Source organism: Oncorhynchus mykiss, chromosome 22, assembly GCF_013265735.2.
Source record: "Oncorhynchus mykiss isolate Arlee chromosome 22, USDA_OmykA_1.1, whole genome shotgun sequence".
NCBI lineage: Eukaryota > Metazoa > Chordata > Actinopteri > Salmoniformes > Salmonidae > Oncorhynchus > Oncorhynchus mykiss.
The window spans coordinates 38,532,864-38,551,308 of NC_048586.1; the positions used below are offsets into that span (position 1 = coordinate 38,532,864).

At 45.4% G+C, this 18,445-nt stretch overlaps 1 protein-coding gene across 1 annotated transcript in view; it reads right to left on the bottom strand.

The window, feature by feature from the left end:
- The window catches only part of LOC110502145 (potassium voltage-gated channel, subfamily H (eag-related), member 3), a 205,725-nt gene that overhangs the window by 11,992 nt on the left and 175,288 nt on the right, over positions 1–18,445 (bottom strand). The window contains exons 11-13 of the mRNA XM_036959274.1: positions 15,000–15,214; positions 2,142–2,398; positions 893–993 (exon numbers count right to left, since the gene is read on the bottom strand). Of these exons, the coding sequence (XP_036815169.1) occupies positions 893–993; positions 2,142–2,398; positions 15,000–15,214 (573 nt within the window). The remainder of the gene's footprint in view (positions 1–892; positions 994–2,141; positions 2,399–14,999; positions 15,215–18,445) is intronic.

The window sequence follows — 18,445 nt, forward strand, 5'->3', positions numbered from 1 at the left end:
TCGATAATGTCAAAAGCCACACCAAAGTCTAACAAAACAGCCCCCTCAATCATTTGTGTAAGTGATGTGCTTGTTGAATGTCCTTCCCTATAAGCATGCTGAAAGTTTGTTGTCAATTTGTTTAATGTAAAATAGCATTGTATCTGGTCAAATACAATTTTTTTCCAAAAGTTTGCAAAGGGTTAGTAACAGGCTGACTGGTCGGCTATTTGAGCCAGTAAAGAGGGCTTTACTATCCTTAGGTAGGGGAATAACTTTTGCTCCCTCCAGGCCCGAGGGCACACACTTTCTAGTAGGCTTGTCATTGTTGATAGACAACCATTTTTTTCACCTCTTCCACACTTACTTTACGGAATTCAAAATTACAATGCTTGTCTTTCTTCATTTGGTCAGATACACGTGAATGTGTAGTGTCAGCGTTTGTTGCTGGCATGTCATGCCTAAGTTTGCTAATCTTGCCAATGAAAAAAAAACAATAAAGTAGTTGTCAATATCAGTGGGGTTTGTGATGAATGAGGCATCTGATTCAATGAATGATGGAGCAGAGTTTTCCTTTTTGCCCAACATTTCATTTAAGGTGCTCCAAAGAGTTTTACTATCATTCCTTATGTCATTTGTCTTTGTTTCATAGTGTAGTTTCTTCTTCTTTTGATTCAGTTTAGTCACATGATTTCTCTATTTGCAGTATGTATTGCCATTTATTTTGCCTCATCCCTCTCAACCACACCGTTTTTCAATTCCTCTTCACTCATTTTCTTAATGGTTGCATGCTTATTAGTAACTGGGATAAATGTGTCAAGTGCAGCGTCAGGTTGCTCCTCATTACACATCACGGACCAACAAATATTATTTACATCAACAACATAGGAATCACTATAAAACGTTGTATTACCTAGTCCTGGGGATGGTTTACCACTGTGTACCAGCCTGGAGCTAAACTCAAACTTCTGGGAGGAGTTCACACTGCTCTCTGTCTCAATACCATCCACAAACCTAGAAAGAAAGAGAGAGAGAGAGAGAGAGAGAGAAAGAAAGAGGGGAATAAAGATGAATAAACACACCAACAGTGTTGTGGAGGAAGTTGAGCTCCATCAATTCAAGCCCTGCTTCCTCAGCCCTTTTTCTCTCCCATTTCCATTTCTCGTCCTCTCTACTCTACCCGTTCCACCAATTCAGTGCCTTTTGAGTGTAACTCGCAACAACAACAAAAACTTGATTTCACCTAATTTTAACATTCTATCATAAAGAACACATTTTCAACTTCATAAAAAAACTACATTTCCCATCTCGAGATATTAAATAAAAACAATACTATATTAACTGCAGGGTTGACCGTATCACGGTTGACCGTATCATGGTTGACCGTATCAGGGTTGACTGTAACATGGTTGACGATTTAATATTAAATCAGCCATAAATCCTCTTGTTACAGAGGGAATATAAGCTTGTTAGGTGGAACAGGGAGTGTAAATTGACTGCAAGCTTCACCCCAAAAATGTAATTGCTAAAACATTTCTAGCCTGTCTATTTATGAGTAATGGCGTTGACTTGTTACACTCTGTCGCGCTCAGTTTTCCACAAAACACCAGAAATTTTACAAAAAAAGTAGAACCAGCTCACCTGCTTTTACACTATGATTTGACTATTAGATCTTCCATTTTTATTTTGAGAAAAAAAAGGAATAGTTTCACCATATTAAACCCGAGTTCAGTTCATGTAACAGGGTTGACCTTAACATGAGGGACAGACATTAATCACATGAAATAAATCATCTTCAGACTTTGACTTTGTCAAAGCAACAGACTAACTAGGACTTTACAATGATGTTGGAGATATTTTTGGATTAAGTGGGTTGAAATCGTCCTAGAAGTGAAACAGGGTTGACGGAGGGACATGACAAAATGCAGAATTTTAGCACTTTAGCAAGCCTTCATTCATAAAACAGAACAAATCTGATTCGATTGTATTCTCCATGTGGTCTATATTAAAGGGCACTTCATTTAATATAACAGGATTTTAAAATTCAATATTGGTGAAAAATGTATATTTACGTGGAACGACCCATTGGTTGCAAAACTTTGTGTGCGTGCATGTGTGATTTGTGTGTGTGTGTAGAATGACTGAGTCTGTGATTTCCCTACCTTGGACTGAGCTCCAGTGGCGCACTGCTGAAGCTGACCACAGGTATCTGCAGAGTGGGGGGGCGGGTGTGTTCTGAGGGGGGGCGGAAGGGTCGAGGGTGCAGCAGGGGCGAACGCAGGGGCGAGTTGAGAACCCTGGTCAGACGTCGAGGGGAACGAGGGGCACGCGACACAGAGCTCTGCTCTTCATCACCCTCCTCATCTTCCTTAATGGAAGACAGCTTCTTCACCAAACTTCCATTACTCTCCCAGTCCACCTGTGGAGAGATAAATGGGGAGAGAGAGAGAGAGCAAGAGAGAGTGAGGGAATGGGAGGGGGAGAGCAACCAAGAGGGAGGGAGGGGAGAGAGAGAGAGAGTGAGGGAATGGGAGGGGGAGAGCAACCAAGAGGGAGGGAGGGGAGAGAGAGAGAGAGTGAGGGAATGGGAGGGGGAGAGCAACCAAGAGGGAGGGAGGGGAGAGAGAGAGAGAGTGAGGGAATGGGAGGGGGAGAGCAACCAAGAGGGAGGGAGGGGAGAGAGAGAGAGTGAGGGAATGGGAGGGGGAGAGCAACCAAGAGGGAGGGAGGGGAGAGAGAGAGAGAGTGAGGGAATGGGAGGGGGAGAGCAACCAAGAGGGAGGGAGGGGAGAGAGAGAGAGAGTGAGGGAATGGGAGGGGGAGAGCAACCAAGAGGGAGGGAGGGGAGAGAGAGAGAGAGTGAGGGAATGGGAGGGGGAGAGCAACCAAGAGGGAGGGAGGGGAGAGAGAGAGAGAGTGAGGGAATGGGAGGGGGAGAGCAACCAAGAGGGAGGGAGGGGAGAGAGAGAGAGAGTGAGGGAATGGGAGGGGGAGAGCAACCAAGAGGGAGGGAGGGGAGAGAGAGAGAGAGAGAGTGAGGGAATGGGAGGGGGAGAGCAACCAAGAGGGAGGGAGGGGAGAGAGAGAGAGAGTGAGGGAATGGGAGGGGGAGAGCAACCAAGAGGGAGGGAGGGGAGAGAGAGAGAGTGAGGGAATGGGAGGGGGAGAGCAACCAAGAGGGAGGGAGGGGAGAGAGAGAGAGTGAGGGAATGGGAGGGGGAGAGCAACCAAGAGGGAGGGAGGGGAGAGAGAGACGTGATAAAGGTACATTCGACTATACGAAAGCATCAGATAAGTGTAAACTATATAATATCTAATTCCTTCAGCTTTTTCTCCAGAGTTAGGCTTTAGGAATAGGCTTTAGGAAAAGGGGAAGGGGCTAGATGCGTTTTTTTCAGACCAGGCTAGAGGCAAGGTTGAGTGGGGAATGATAATGATCCACAACACAAGAAGACCACAGTAGCCTAGAGTAGGTGCAGTAACACCACACTACCAGTGGGAGGTAGACTTGTACCATCTAGTCCCAGCTTCTCTCTATGAGTTTGATATCCATTCCTCACACACACACTTCCATTCATCCCTGCCCCCACCCCTCTCATCCATCCCTGCCCCTACCCCTCTCATCCATCCCTGCCCCTACCCCTCTCATCCATCCCTGCCCCCACCCCTCTCATCCATCCCTGACCCCACCCTTCTCATCCATCCCTGCCCCTACCCCTCTCACCCTGCCCTCCCCTACCCCTGTCACCCAGCCCTCCCCTACCCCTGTCACCCAGCCCTCCCCTACCCCTCACCCAGCCCTACCCTACCCCCTCACCCAGCCCTCCCCTACCCCTCTCACCCTGCCCTCCCCTACCCCTCTCACTCAGCCCCCCTACCCCTCTCACCCAGCCCTCCCCTACCCCTGTCACCCAGCCCTCCCCTACCCCTCTCACCCAGCCCTCCCCTACCCCTCTCACCCAGCCCTCCCCTAACCCTCTCACCCTGCCCTCCCCTACCCCTCTCACCCAGCCCTCCCCTACCCCTCTCACCCAGCCCCCCTACCCCTCTCACCCTGCCCTCCCCTAACCCTCTCACTCAGCCCTCCCCTACCCCTCTCACCCAGCCCCCCTACCCCTCTCACCCTGCCCTCCCCTACCCCTCTCACCCAGCCCTCCCCTACCCCTGTCACCCAGCCCTCCCCTCCCCTCTCACCCAGCCCTCCCCTAACCCTCTCACCCTGCCCTCCCCTCCCCTCTCACCCAGCCCTCCCCTACCCCTGTCACCCAGCCGTCCCCTCTCACCCAGCCCTCCTCTACCCCTCTCACCCAGCCCTCCCCTACCCCTGTCACCCAGCCGTCCCCTCTCACCCAGCCCTCCTCTACCCCTCTCACCCTGCCCTCCCCTAACCCTCTCACCCAGCCCTCCCCTAACCCTCCCACCCTGCCCTCCCCTACCCCTCTCACCCAGCCCTCCCCTCTCACCCAGCCCCCCTAACCCTCTCACCCTGCCCTCCCCTACCCCTCTCACCCAGCCCTCCCCTACCCTTCTCACCCAGCCCTCCCCTACCCTTCTCACCCAGCCCTCCCCTACCCCTCTCACCCAGCCCCCCCCTACCCCTCTCACCCAACGTCAAATGAATAATACAACAATGTCCTCAGAGACAAACATGACTTCTAAAAGCCGATGAGCCAAACAAAGCAGGAATTAGTGGGCTATGAGATTACATGAGAAGGCGTTGTGTTGAAAGGACAAGCTAAATCTACTGGTCTTAGACCACAGGGAACACCTGCTACAACACATTACTAAAGGGGGGAGGGGAAGGAGGGAGAGGCTGTGTTTAATTGTTCTGACCTTACAGATGCCAGGTGGTGCCAGTCGTGTGTGTGTGAAGGTATATCTCATCCACTATCTAAACAGAGAGTTTGTACCTGAATCCATAACACCTGTCCATAGGCCTCTTCAGTAAATGAGATAATGAATACATAACACGTCCATAGGCCTCTTCAGTAAATGAGATAATGAAACCATAACACCTGTCCATAGGCCTCTTCAGTAAATGAGATAATGAATCCATAACACCTGTCCATAGGCCTCTTCAGTAAATGAGATAATGAAACCATAACACATCCATAGGCCTCTTCAGTAAATGAGATAATGAAACCATAACACATCCATAGGCCTCTTCAGTAAATGAGATAATGAATCCATAACACCTGTCCATAGGCCTCTTCAGTAAATGAGATAATGAATACATAACACGTCCATAGGCCTCTTCAGTAAATGAGATAATGAAACCATAACACCTGTCCATAGGCCTCTTCAGTAAATGAGATAATGAAACCATAACACCTGTCCATAGGCCTCTTCAGTAAATGAGATAATGAAACCATAACACATCCATAGGCCTCTTCAGTAAATGAGATAATGAATACATAACACGTCCATAGGCCTCTTCAGTAAATGAGATAATGAATACATAACACGTCCATAGGCCTCTTCAGTAAATGAGATAATGAAACCATAACACCTGTCCATAGGCCTCTTCAGTAAATGAGATAATGAAACCATAACACCTGTCCATAGGCCTCTTCAGTAAATGAGATAATGAAACCATAACACATCCATAGGCCTCTTCAGTAAATGAGATAATGAAACCATAACACCTGTCCATAGGCCTCTTCAGTAAATGAGATAATGAAACCATAACACATCCATAGGCCTCTTCAGTAAATGAGATAATGAAACCATAACACCTGTCCATAGGCCTCTTCAGTAAATGAGATAATGAATACATAACACATCCATAGGCCTCTTCAGTAAATGAGATAATGAAACCATAACACCTGTCCATAGGCCTCTTCAGTAAATGAGATAATGAATACATAACACGTCCATAGGCCTCTTCAGTAAATGAGATAATGAAACCATAACACATCCATAGGCCTCTTCAGTAAATGAGATAATGAAACCATAACACCTGTCCATAGGCCTCTTCAGTAAATGAGATAATGAATCCATAACACATCCATAGGCCTCTTCAGTAAATGAGATAATGAAACCATAACACCTGTCCATAGGCCTCTTCAGTAAATGAGATAATGAATCCATAACACCTGTCCATAGGCCTCTTCAGTAAATGAGATAATGAAACCATAACACCTGTCCATAGGCCTCTTCAGTAAATGAGATAATGAAACCATAACACCTGTCCATAGGCCTCTTCAGTAAATGAGATAATGAAACCATAACACATCCATAGGCCTCTTCAGTAAATGAGATAATGAAACCATAACACCTGTCCATAGGCCTCTTCAGTAAATGAGATAATGAAACCATAACACATCCATAGGCCTCTTCAGTAAATGAGATAATGAAACCATAACACCTGTCCATAGGCCTCTTCAGTAAATGAGATAATGAATACATAACACGTCCATAGGCCTCTTCAGTAAATGAGATAATGAATCCATAACACCTGTCCATAGGCCTCTTCAGTAAATGAGATAATGAAACCATAACACCTGTCCATAGGCCTCTTCAGTAAATGAGATAATGAAACCATAACACATCCATAGACCTCTTCAGTAAATGAGATAATGAATACATAACACATGTCCATAGGCCTCTTCAGTAAATGAGATAATGAATACATAACACGTCCATAGGCCTCTTCAGTAAATGAGATAATGAATCCATAACACCTGTCCATAGGCCTCTTCAGTAAATGAGATAATGAATCCATAACACCTGTCCATAGGCCTCTTCAGTAAATGAGATAATGAATACATAACACGTCCATAGGCCTCTTCAGTAAATGAGATAATGAATGGGTGTGATATTTCACCATGTGGACAAGCCCAGACCCCTTTCTCTCTCTTCTCTGTTTTCTACTCTTCTCTCTGCTTTCACTTTGATCAAAGACTCTTATTGTTTTATTAATTTAACCTTTATTTAACCAAGGGGAAACCCATTGATCAACATGACACAAACCATTTACAATTTCACATTACAACAAATTAAATTCAAAAGCGACTGATAAAATTACAAATCAATCACATCATAAATCAAAACAAGTGCAGTTATCTTACCACATTCCTCATCAAAGTCCTGAACTGGCTATTTCTCTCTCTCTCACTCTGTCTCTCTCAATTGAATTCAAGGGGCTTTATTCTCTCTCAATTGAATTCAAGGGGCTTTATTCTCTCTCAATTGAATTCAAGGGGCTTTATTCTCTCTCAATTGAATTCAAGGGGCTTTATTCTCTCTCAATTGAATTCAAGGGGCTTTATTCTCTCTCAATTGAAATCAAGGGGCTTAATTCTCTCTCAATTGAATTCAAGGGGTTTTATTCTCTCTCAATTGAATTCAAGGGGCTTTATTCTCTCTCAATTCAAATCAAGGGGCTTTATTCTCTCTCAATTGCATTCAAGGGGCTTTATTCTCTCTCAATTCAAATCAAGGGGCTTTATTCTCTCTCAATTCAATTCAAGGAGCTTTATTGGCATAGGAAACATGTTTACATTGCCAAAGCAAGTGAAATGGATAAACAAAAGTGAAATAAACAGTAAATATTACACTCACACAAGTTCCAAAATAATAGAGACATTTGCAAATTACTTAAAAGTACAGAAGGGAAAATAAATAAACATAAATATGGGTTGTATTTACGATGGTGTTTGTTTTTCACTGGTTGCACTTTTCTTGTGGCAACAGGTCACACATCTTGCTGCTGTGATGGCAGACCGTGGAATTTCACCCAGTAGATATGGGAATTTATCAAAATCAGGTTTGTTTTCAAATTCTTTGTCGATCTGTGTAATCTGAGGGAAATATGTGTCTCTAATATGGTCATACATTTGGCAGGAGGTTAGAAAGTGCAGCTCAGTTTCCACCTCATTTTGTGGGCAGTGCGCACATAGGCCGCCGTATACTCAATGAGTCTGTACATAGTCAAAGCTTTCCTTAATTGTGGGTCAGTCACAGTGGTCAGGTATTCTGCCACTGTGTACTCTCTGTTTAGGGCCAAATAGCATTTTTTTTGTTAATTATTTGACACATTGGAAGAATTATCTTTGTGTTTTCTCATGATTGTGTTGCTGTCCTGGGGCTCAGTGTTTGTGTTTGTGAAGGGAGCCCCAGGACCAGCTTGCTTAGGGGACTCTTCTCCAGGTTCATCTCTCTGTAGGTGATGGCTTTGTTATGGAAGGTTTGGGAATCGCTTCCTTTTAGGTGGTTGTAGAATTTAACGGCTCTTTTCTGGATCTTGATAATTAGCGGTTATCGGCCTAATTCTGCTCTGCATGCATTATTTGGTGTTCTACGTTGTACACAGAGGATATTTTTGCAGAATTCTGCGTGCAGAGTCTCAATTTGGTGTTTGTTCCATTTAGTGAATTCTTGGTTGGTGAGCGGACCCCAGACCTCACAACCATAAAGGGCAATGGGTTCTATAACCGTTTCAATTATTTTTATCCAGACCCTAATTGGTATGTTGAATTTTATGTTCCTTTTGATGGCATAGAATTCCATTATTGTCTTGTATCTCAGATTGTTCACAGCTTTGTGGAAGTTACCTGTGGCGCTGATGTTTAGGCCAAGGTATGTATAGTTTTTTGTGTGCTCTAGGGCAACAGTGTCTAGATGGAATTTGTATTTGTGGTCCTGTCAACTTAACCTTTTTTGGAACACCATTATTTTGGTCTTACTGAGATTTACTGTCAGGGCCCAGGTCTGTGCATAAGATCTAGGTGCTGTTGTAGGCCCTCCTTGGTTGGGGACAGATCTAGGTGCTGTTGTATGCCCTCCTTGGTTGGGGACAGATCTAGGTGCTGTTGTATGCCCTCCTTGGTTGGGGACAGATCTAGGTGATGCTGTAGGCCCTCCTTGGTTGGCGACAGAAGCACCAGATCATCAGTAGACATTTGACTTCAGATTCTAGTAGGGGGAGGCCGGGTGCTGCAGACTGTTCTAGTGCCCTTGCCAATTTGTTGATATGTAGAAGAGGGTGGGGTTTAAGCTGCATCCCTGTCTCACCCTATGGCCCTGTGGAAAAATATGTGTGTTTTTTGCCAATTTTAAACACACACTTGTTGTTTGTGTACATGGATTTTGTAATATTGTATGTTTTACCCCCAACACCACTTTCCATCAGTTTGTATAGCAGACCCTCATGCCAAATTGAGTCAAAAGCGTTTTTGAAGTCAACAAAGCATGAGAAGACTTTGCCTTTGTTTTGGTTTGTTTGTTTGTCATTTAGGGTGAAGGGTGAAGTTGTGGTCTGTAGTACGGTAATTTGGTAAACAGCCAATTTGACATTTGCTCAGCACATTGTTTTCACTGAGGACATGTACACGTCTCTCTCTCTCTTCTCCCTCTCTCTCTTCTCCCTCTCTCTCTCTTTTCTCCCTCTCTCTCTGATCAGCACTCTTTTCCCCCCTCCTATCCTCCCCCGCTCTCCTCATATCAGTCTGTCTCCTCCCTTCACAGTAGCATGTCTATGTTTAGTTCCCACTTCCTAATATTAGCTCAGAGCCCGAGAGGCAAGCAGGGGCTGCCTCACTGTGCGGGGGTGTAATCTATACGTCCATGGCTGCAAAGCATGCTGAAGTGGAAGCAAACGTGTGTGTGTGTGTGTGTGTGTGTGTGTGTGTCTACACGTGCACTACAGTGTGAACAGGGCTGACGGGTGTTCTCAGAACATTGTGTTAGTGTTCCCTGCAGCTCCTGTGTCATGAGACCCAGAACACTGTGTTAGTGTTCCCTCCAGCCCCTGTGTCATGAGACCCAGAACATTGTGTTAGTGTTCCCTCCAGCTCCTGTGTCATGAGACTGTCAGTCAGAAGTAAGTGAATCGGCAGAGACAGTGGGGAGGGAATATATTTATTGCTGTTATAAAAAAATAAGCTATTTTCCCTCCTCCCTCCAGCACTACCCCCTAATCTAAACAGGGGCAAAGTGCACATCGTATTCTGGTAGACTATCAGTGTTCAGACTGTGAGGTGGTGTTTCTGCAGTAATTGTTTGATGAGAATAAGAAGGGCGTCACTGAAGGCTGTTGTTGTTTCTGGTTTGTCTTGTCTTGGCTTTCTGTTCTGTTCTCCACTCCCTGTGCTGGGTTTTAAATACATAATACACAGTCAAATCTGCATCTATTTACTCCTGAGGTGCTGACTTGCTGCACCCTCCACAACTACTGTGATTATTATTATTTGACCATGCTGGTCATTTATGAACATTTGAACATCTTGGCCATGTTCTGTTATAATCTCCAGCCGGCACAGCCAGAAGAGGACTGGCCACCCCACATAGCCTGGTTCCTCTCTAGGTTTCTTCCTAGGTTTTGGCCTTTCTAGGGAGTTTTCCCAAGCCACCGTGCTTCTACACCTGCATTGCTTGCTGTTTGGGGTTTTAGGCTGGGTTTCTGTACAGCACTTTGAGATATCAGCTGATGTACGAAGGGCTATATAAATACATTTGATTTGATTTTGATTTGATCTAAGAAGCACATTTGGACAACAGTCCACACCCCTGGCTGAATTATTGATGTTCTGAGACATAAACAAACACATGTACAGTACAATTCAAAAGTTTGGACAAACCTACTCAATCAAGGGTTTTTCTTAATTTTAAACTATGAAATAACACATATGGAATCATGTAGTAACAAAAATATTGTTGAACATGTATTGAACATGTAAAATGTATTTTTTATTTGAGATTCTTCAAAGTAGCCACCCTTTGCCTTGATGACAGTTTTGAACGCTCTTGGCATTCTCTCAACATGCTTCACCTGGAATGCTTTTCCAACAGTCTTGAATGAGTTCTCACATATGCTGAGTACTTGTTGGCTGCTTTTCGTTCACTCTGCGGTCCAACTCATCCCAAACCAACTCAATTGGGTTGAGGTCGGGTGATTGTGAAGGCCAGGTCATCTGATGCAGCACTCCATCTCTCTCTTTCTTGGTCAAATAGCCCTTATACAGCCTGGAGGTGTGTTTGCGTCATTGTCCTGTTGAAAAACAAATGATAGTCCCACTAAGCGCAAGCCCGATGGGATGGCATATCGCTGCAGAATGATGTGGTAGCCATGCTGGTTAAGTGTGCCTTTAATTATAAATAAATCACTGACTGTCACGAGCAAAGCACCATCACACCACCTCCTCCATGCTTCACGGTGGGAACCACACATGCAGAGATTATCCGTTCACCTACTCTGCGTCTCACAAAGACACGGCGGTTGGAGCCAAAAATCTCAAATTTAGACTCATCAGACCAAATGACAGGTTTCCACCTGTCTAATGTCCATTGCTCGTGTTTATTGGCCAAAGCAAGTCTCTTATTGGTGTCCTTTAGTAGTGGTTTCTTTGCAGCAATTCAACCATACATTTTTTTATCTCACAAGTGTAACTCTGTGTTGTTGTTTTTGTTGCACTGCTTTGCTTTATCTTGGCCAGGTCTCAGTTGTAAATGAGAACTTGTCCTCAACTGGCCTACCTGGTTAAATAAAGGTGTTCTCAACTGGCCTACCTGGTTAAATAAAGGTGTTCTCAACTGGCCTACCTGGTTAAATAAAGGTGTTCTCAACTGGCCTACCTGGTTAAATAAAGGTGTTCTCAACTGGCCTACCTGGTTAAATAAAGGTGTTCTCAACTAGCCTACCTGGTTAAATAAAGGTGTTCTCAACTGGCCTACCTGGTTAAATAAAGGTGTTCTCAACTAGCCTACCTGGTTAAATAAAGGTGTTCTCAACTGGCCTACCTGGTTAAATAAAGGTGTTCTCAACTAGCCTACCTGGTTAAATAAAGGTGTTCTCAACTAGCCTACCTGGTTAAATAAAGGTGTTCTCAACTAGCCTACCTGGTTAAATAAAGGTGTTCTCAACTGGCCTACCTGGTTAAATAAAGGTGTTCTCAACTGGCCTACCTGGTTAAATAAAGGTGTTCTCAACTAGCCTACCTGGTTAAATAAAGGTGTTCTCAACTGGCCTACCTGGTTAAATAAAGGTGTTCTCAACTAGCCTACCTGGTTAAATAAAGGTGTTCTCAACTAGCCTACCTGGTTAAATAAAGGTGTTCTCAACTGGCCTACCTGGTTAAATAAAGGTGTTCTCAACTGGCCTACCTGGTTAAATAAAGGTGTTCTCAACTGGCCTACCTGGTTAAATAAAGGTGTTCTCAACTGGCCTACCTGGTTAAATAAAGGTGTTCTCAACTAGCCTACCTGGTTAAATAAAGGTGTTCTCAACTGGCCTACCTGGTTAAATAAAGGTGTTCTCAACTGGCCTACCTGGTTAAATAAAGGTGTTCTCAACTGGCCTACCTGGTTAAATAAAGGTGTTCTCAACTGGCCTACCTGGTTAAATAAAGGTGTTCTCAACTGGCCTACCTGGTTAAATAAAGGTGTTCTCAACTGGCCTACCTGGTTAAATAAAGGTGTTCTCAACTGGCCTACCTGGTTAAATAAAGGTGTTCTCAACTGGCCACCTGGTTAAATAAAGGTGTTCTCAACTGGCCTACCTGGTTAAATAAAGGTGTTCTCAACTGGCCACCTGGTTAAATAAAGGTGTTCTCAACTGGCCTACCTGGTTAAATAAAGGTGTTCTCAACTAGCCTACCTGGTTAAATAAAGGTGTTCTCAACTAGCCTACCTGGTTAAATAAAGGTGTTCTCAACTAGCCTACCTGGTTAAATAAAGGTGTTCTCAACTGGCCTACCTGGTTAAATAAAGGTGTTCTCAACTGGCCTACCTGGTTAAATAAAGGTGTTCTCAACTAGCCTACCTGGTTAAATAAAGGTGTTCTCAACTGGCCTACCTGGTTAAATAAAGGTGTTCTCAACTGGCCTACCTGGTTAAATAAAGGTGTTCTCAACTAGTCTACCTGGTTAAATAAAGGTGTTCTCAACTAGCCTACCTGGTTAAATAAAGGTGTTCTCAACTAGTCTACCTGGTTAAATAAAGGTGTTCTCAACTGGCCTACCTGGTTAAATAAAGGTGTTCTCAACTAGCCTACCTGGTTAAATAAAGGTGTTCTCAACTAGCCTACCTGGTTAAATAAAGGTGTTCTCAACTAGCCTACCTGGTTAAATAAAGGTGTTCTCAACTGGCCTACCTGGTTAAATAAAGGTGTTCTCAACTAGCCTACCTGGTTAAATAAAGGTGTTCTCAACTAGCCTACCTGGTTAAATAAAGGTGTTCTCAACTAGCCTACCTGGTTAAATAAAGGTGAAATAAAAATAAAAAGGACTGATTCACACAGTCTCCTCTGAACAGTTGATGTTGAGATGTGTCTGTTACTTAAACTTATCCTCTGCAGCAGAGGTAACTCTGGGTCTTCCTTTCCTGTGGCTGTCCTCATGAGAGCCAGTTTCATCATAGCGCTGGATGGTTTTTGCAACTGCACTTGAAGAAACTTTCAAAGTTTTGAAATGTTTCATATTGACTGACATTCATGTCTTAAAGTAATGATGGACTGTCGTTTCTTTTTACTTATTTGAGCTGTTCTTGCCATAATATGGTATTTTACCAAATAGGGCTATCTTCTGTATACCACCCCTACCTTGTCACAACAGAACTGATTGGCTCAAACGCATTAAGAAGGAAAGAGATTCCACAAATGTACTTTTAACAAGGCACACCTGTTAATTGAAATGCATTCCAGGTGACCAACTCATGAAGCTGGTTGAGAGAATGCCAAGAGTGTGCAAAGCTGTCATCAAGGCAAAGGGTGGCTACTTTGAAGAATCTCAAATATAAAATATATTTTGGTTACTGTATGATTCTATTTGTGTTATTTCGTAGATTTGAAAAATAAAATAAAAATAAAATATATTTTGTTTTGTTTAACACTTTTTGGTTACTACATGATTCCATATGTGTTATTTCATAGTGTTGATGTCTTCACTATTATTCTACAATTTAGAAAATAGTAAAAATAAAGAAAAACCCTGGAATGAGTAGGTGTGTCCAAACTTTTGACTGGTACTGTATGCATGTAATCTTATGCACGTGCACACGCACATGTTCACACACACACACACACACACACATGCACACGCACACGCACACACACACACAGGCACACGCACACACAGGCACATGCACATGCACACACACACCTGCACAGTGAAGCAGCCCCTACTTTCCTCTGGGGCTCTGAGGTTAGATTAGACATGAAATAAACATGTTACTGTGAAGGGAGGAGTGATATGAGGGGAGTCGGGGCAGGAGCGCGTCCTCCCCTATCCTCCTCTTCCCCATCCTCCCTCTCTCCTCCTTGCTGTCTGGGCTATTTTTATCAGGCAGCATCCAAATTTAGCAGGAGCTGTGGGGACACAGCCAGTCAGGGAGAGCCCCTGCCTTCCCCCGTGCTATTTTTAGCTCCAGCACACACTCCAAAACGCTGCACGCTGCTATTCCTGTCTCGTTGAGCCAGCCAAGTGTGTGTGTACGGAAGGGTGGATGTGTTTTTAAGAAGCGAGAGCCCGAGCTAGGGTGAGCAGTGTTTATGAATACAGTGCATGATGTGCCCTTTGAAGGTGAATGTACCCTCAGGCTAGATCAGAACCAAGCCCTTCAGAGCTTTATACTGCAGCACTAGGAGATAACAGAGACAAGAGAGGGACTCCATTTTGTTACTGGTCTCACCACTCTCACACAGATATGAGAGGGACTCCATTTTGTTACTGGTCTCACCACTCTCACACAGAGAGACACACAAGTGTGCACGCAGGCACACACACAGACGAACCCGTCCCTCCTCGCTCTATTGATCAAACAAACCAGGTAGAGCTGTAGAGCTGTAAGCTGTAGAGCTGTAGGCAGGCTGGTGTAAGAATGAATGTAATGACTGTTTTCTTTTTATTGAGGGAAATATTACAATTAACAATGTACTAGTGTGTGTCTGTGTGCACGTGTGTGTGTCTGTGTGTGCATGTTTTTACTGCATGTGTGTGTGTGTGTGTGTGTGTGTGTGTGTGTTTTTCTTTACTGCATGTGTGTGTTTAGTAGCGTATGCATGCCTGCGTTGCAGTTCGACTCACGTCAGCTCCGTGACCCTCTCTGAGGTTATAGGTCAGATCATGTTGTATCTCAGAGATGAACTTCTGGGCGTACTCTGGGTAGAGCCGGAGAACCTCCCTCAGTCCCTTCAGACTGATGTACTGCAGGTCACAGTAGGTCAGAGCCTTCACGTTGGCGTTCGTCTTAATCACCTGCTTCTTGGTCAGGGAGTCACTGCCGATCAGGTCCCCTTTACCTGAGGGGTTGGAGCGAACACACACACACACACACACCTGTTAGTCTCTTTGAAACCATCACAGGCAGTCTGTGCTTTAGACTGGGTTTTTGTAATTATTCCAACATCAGAGACATTTTATATGAGCCTATTAGTGTCTCGTATCAGAAAAGAACATGAAAGGGTCGGCAGTGGAGATGGTGTGTACGCTGGTTATTTATGTGTGTAGGTTTGATGCAGCTCAGTTAAATTATTCAGGGATATTGCGTACATCACAGGAGGTTGGTGGGACCTTTATTAGGGAGAAACGGGCTCGTGGTAATGGCTGGAGCGGAATCAGTGGAACGGTATCAAATACATCAAACACATGGTTTCCAGGTCATTGATGCCATTCCATCCGCTCCGTTCCGAACGTTATTATGAGCCGTTCTCCTGTGGACATGTTTACAGTGTGGATAATGATTATCAATAGTAGTGGCCTAAGGTCATAATGGCTTCCCATACATAATTGGGGGCTCTTTGTTTCATTGCACTAAATAAATGATGAAAATGTACAGCTGTGTGTGTGTGTGTGTGTGTGTGTGTGTGTGTGTGTGTGTGTGTCCATCTGTGTCTGTGTTAACCCTTTACCTCCCCTGACTCATCTCTACCTCCCCTGTCTCCTCTCTACCTCTCTGTTAACCCTCTACCTCCCCTGTCTCCTCTCTACCTCCCCTGTCTCCTCTCTACCTCCCCTGTCTCCTCTCTACCTCCCCTGACTCATCTCTACCTCTGTGTTAACCCTCTACCTCCACTGTCTCATCTCTACCTCCCCTGTTAACCCTTTACTTCCCCTGACTCCTCTCTACCTCCCCTGACTCATCTCTACCTCCCCTGTCTCCTCTCTACCTCCCCTGACTCCTCTCTACCTCCCCTGACTCATCTCTACCTCTGTGTTAACCCTCTACCTCACCTGTCTCCTCTCTACCTCCCCTGACTCCTCTCTACCTCCCCTGTCTCATCTCTACCTCTGTGTTAACCCTCTACCTCCCCTGTCTCCTCTCTACCTCTGTGTTAACCCTCTACGTCCCCTGTCTCCTCTCTACCTCCCCTGACTCCTCTCTACCTCCCCTGACTCCTCTCTACCTCCCCTGTCTCATCTCTACCTCTGTTAACCCTCTACCTCCCCTGTCTCCTCTCTACCTCCCCTGTCTCCTCTCTACCTCTGTTAACCCGTTAACCCTTTACCTCCCCTGACTCATCTCTACCTCCCCTGTCTCCTCTCTACCTCCCCTGTCTCATCTCTACCTCTGTGTTAACCCTCTACCTCCCCTGACTCCTCTCTACCTCCCCTGTCTCCTCTCTACCTCCCCTGTCTCCTCTCCACCTCTGTGTTAACCCTTTACCTCCCCTGTCTCCTCTCTACCTCTGTGTTAACCCTTTACCTCCCCTGTCTCATCTCTACCTCTGTTAACCCTTTACCTCCCCTGACTCATCTCTACCTCCCCTGTCTCCTCTCTACCTCCCCTGTGTCCTCTCTACCTCCCCTGTCTCCTCTCTACCTCTGTTAACCCTTTACCTCCCCTGACTCATCTCTACCTCCCCTGTCTCCTCTCTACCTCTGTGTTAACCCTTTACCTCCCCTGACTCATCTCTACCTCCCCTGTCTCATCTCTACCTCCCCTGTCTCCTCTCTACCTCTGTGTTAACCCTCTACCTCCCGTCTCCTCTCTACCTCTGTGTTAACCCTCTACCTCCCCTGTTAACCCTTTACCTCCCCTGTCTCATCTTTACCTCTGTGTTAACCCTCTACCTCCCCTGTCTCCTCTCTACCTCCCCTGTCTCCTCTCTACCTCCCCTGTCTCCTCTCTACCTCTGTGTTAACCCTCTACCTTCCGTCTCCTCTCTACCTATGTGTTAACCATCTACCTCCCCTGTTAACCCTTTACCTCCCCTGTCTCATCTTTACCTCTGTGTTAACCCTCTACCTCCCCTGTCTCCTCTCTACCTCCCCTGTCTCCTCTCTACCTCTGTGTTAACCCTCTACCTCCCGTCTCCTCTCTACCTCTGTGTTAACCCTCTACCTCCCCTGTCTCCCCTCTACCTCCCCTGTCTCCTCTCTACCTCTGTGTTAACCCTCTACCTCCCGTCTCCTCTCTACCTCTGTGTTAACCCTCTACCTCCCCTGTTAACCCTTTACCTCCCCTGTCTCATCTTTACCTCTGTGTTAACCCTCTACCTCCCCTGTCTCCTCTCTACCTCCCCTGTCTCCTCTCTACCTCCCCTGTCTCATCTCTACCTCTGTGTTAACCCTCTACCTCCCCTGTCTCCTCTCTACCTCCCCTGACTCCTCTCTACCTCCCCTGTCTCCTCTCTACCTCCCCTGTCTCCTCTCTACCTCTGTGTTAATCCTCTATCTCCCCTGACTCATCTCTACTTCTGTGTTTACCCTTAACCTCCCCTGACTCATCTCTACCTCTGTGTTAACCCTCTACCTCCCCTGTCTCCTCTCTACCTCCCCTGTCTCCTCTCTACCTCTGTTAACCCTTTTTCCTCTGCTGAGACCTGTCTAGATGTATGGTGTTCTCTACTGCTCTCTGCCTGCCTCGACGTACAGCTTTGGATGAATAACCCAAGTGTTTTAATAATGTCATATCCATCCATTATTCATCTCTGAGTTGCAATGTGGCTCACCTGCATGCCTGCCTATTGATGTGTGTGCCATGATTAGAGATATAGGCCGGGAGCTTGGCGTTTGGAGATAAAACACACACACACACACACACACACACACACACACACACAGAGCCTCTAACACACACACACACACACGCACCCTCAAACGTGCACATATACATACACACACTCACACAAACTCTAACACACATACACACACACACAGAACCTCTAACACACACGTACCCTCAAACGTGCACATACACACACACACAACCTCTAACACACATACACACACACACAACCTCTAACACACACACACACACACAACCTCTAACAAACACACACACACACACACAACCTCTAACACAAACACATACACACACTCACACAAGCTCTAACACAGACACACACAACCTCTAACACAAACACACACACACACATATCCCCTCGCAGCTGTCACAGCTCTGTGCCACAGCTCTGATCAATCATCATTCCAATACCACCTGACCTTTTGAGACCCTGACATGTGGATCTATGACACACATACATCATCTAAAACACTCTACGGGCCAAACCATCACCACAGCCTCCTCG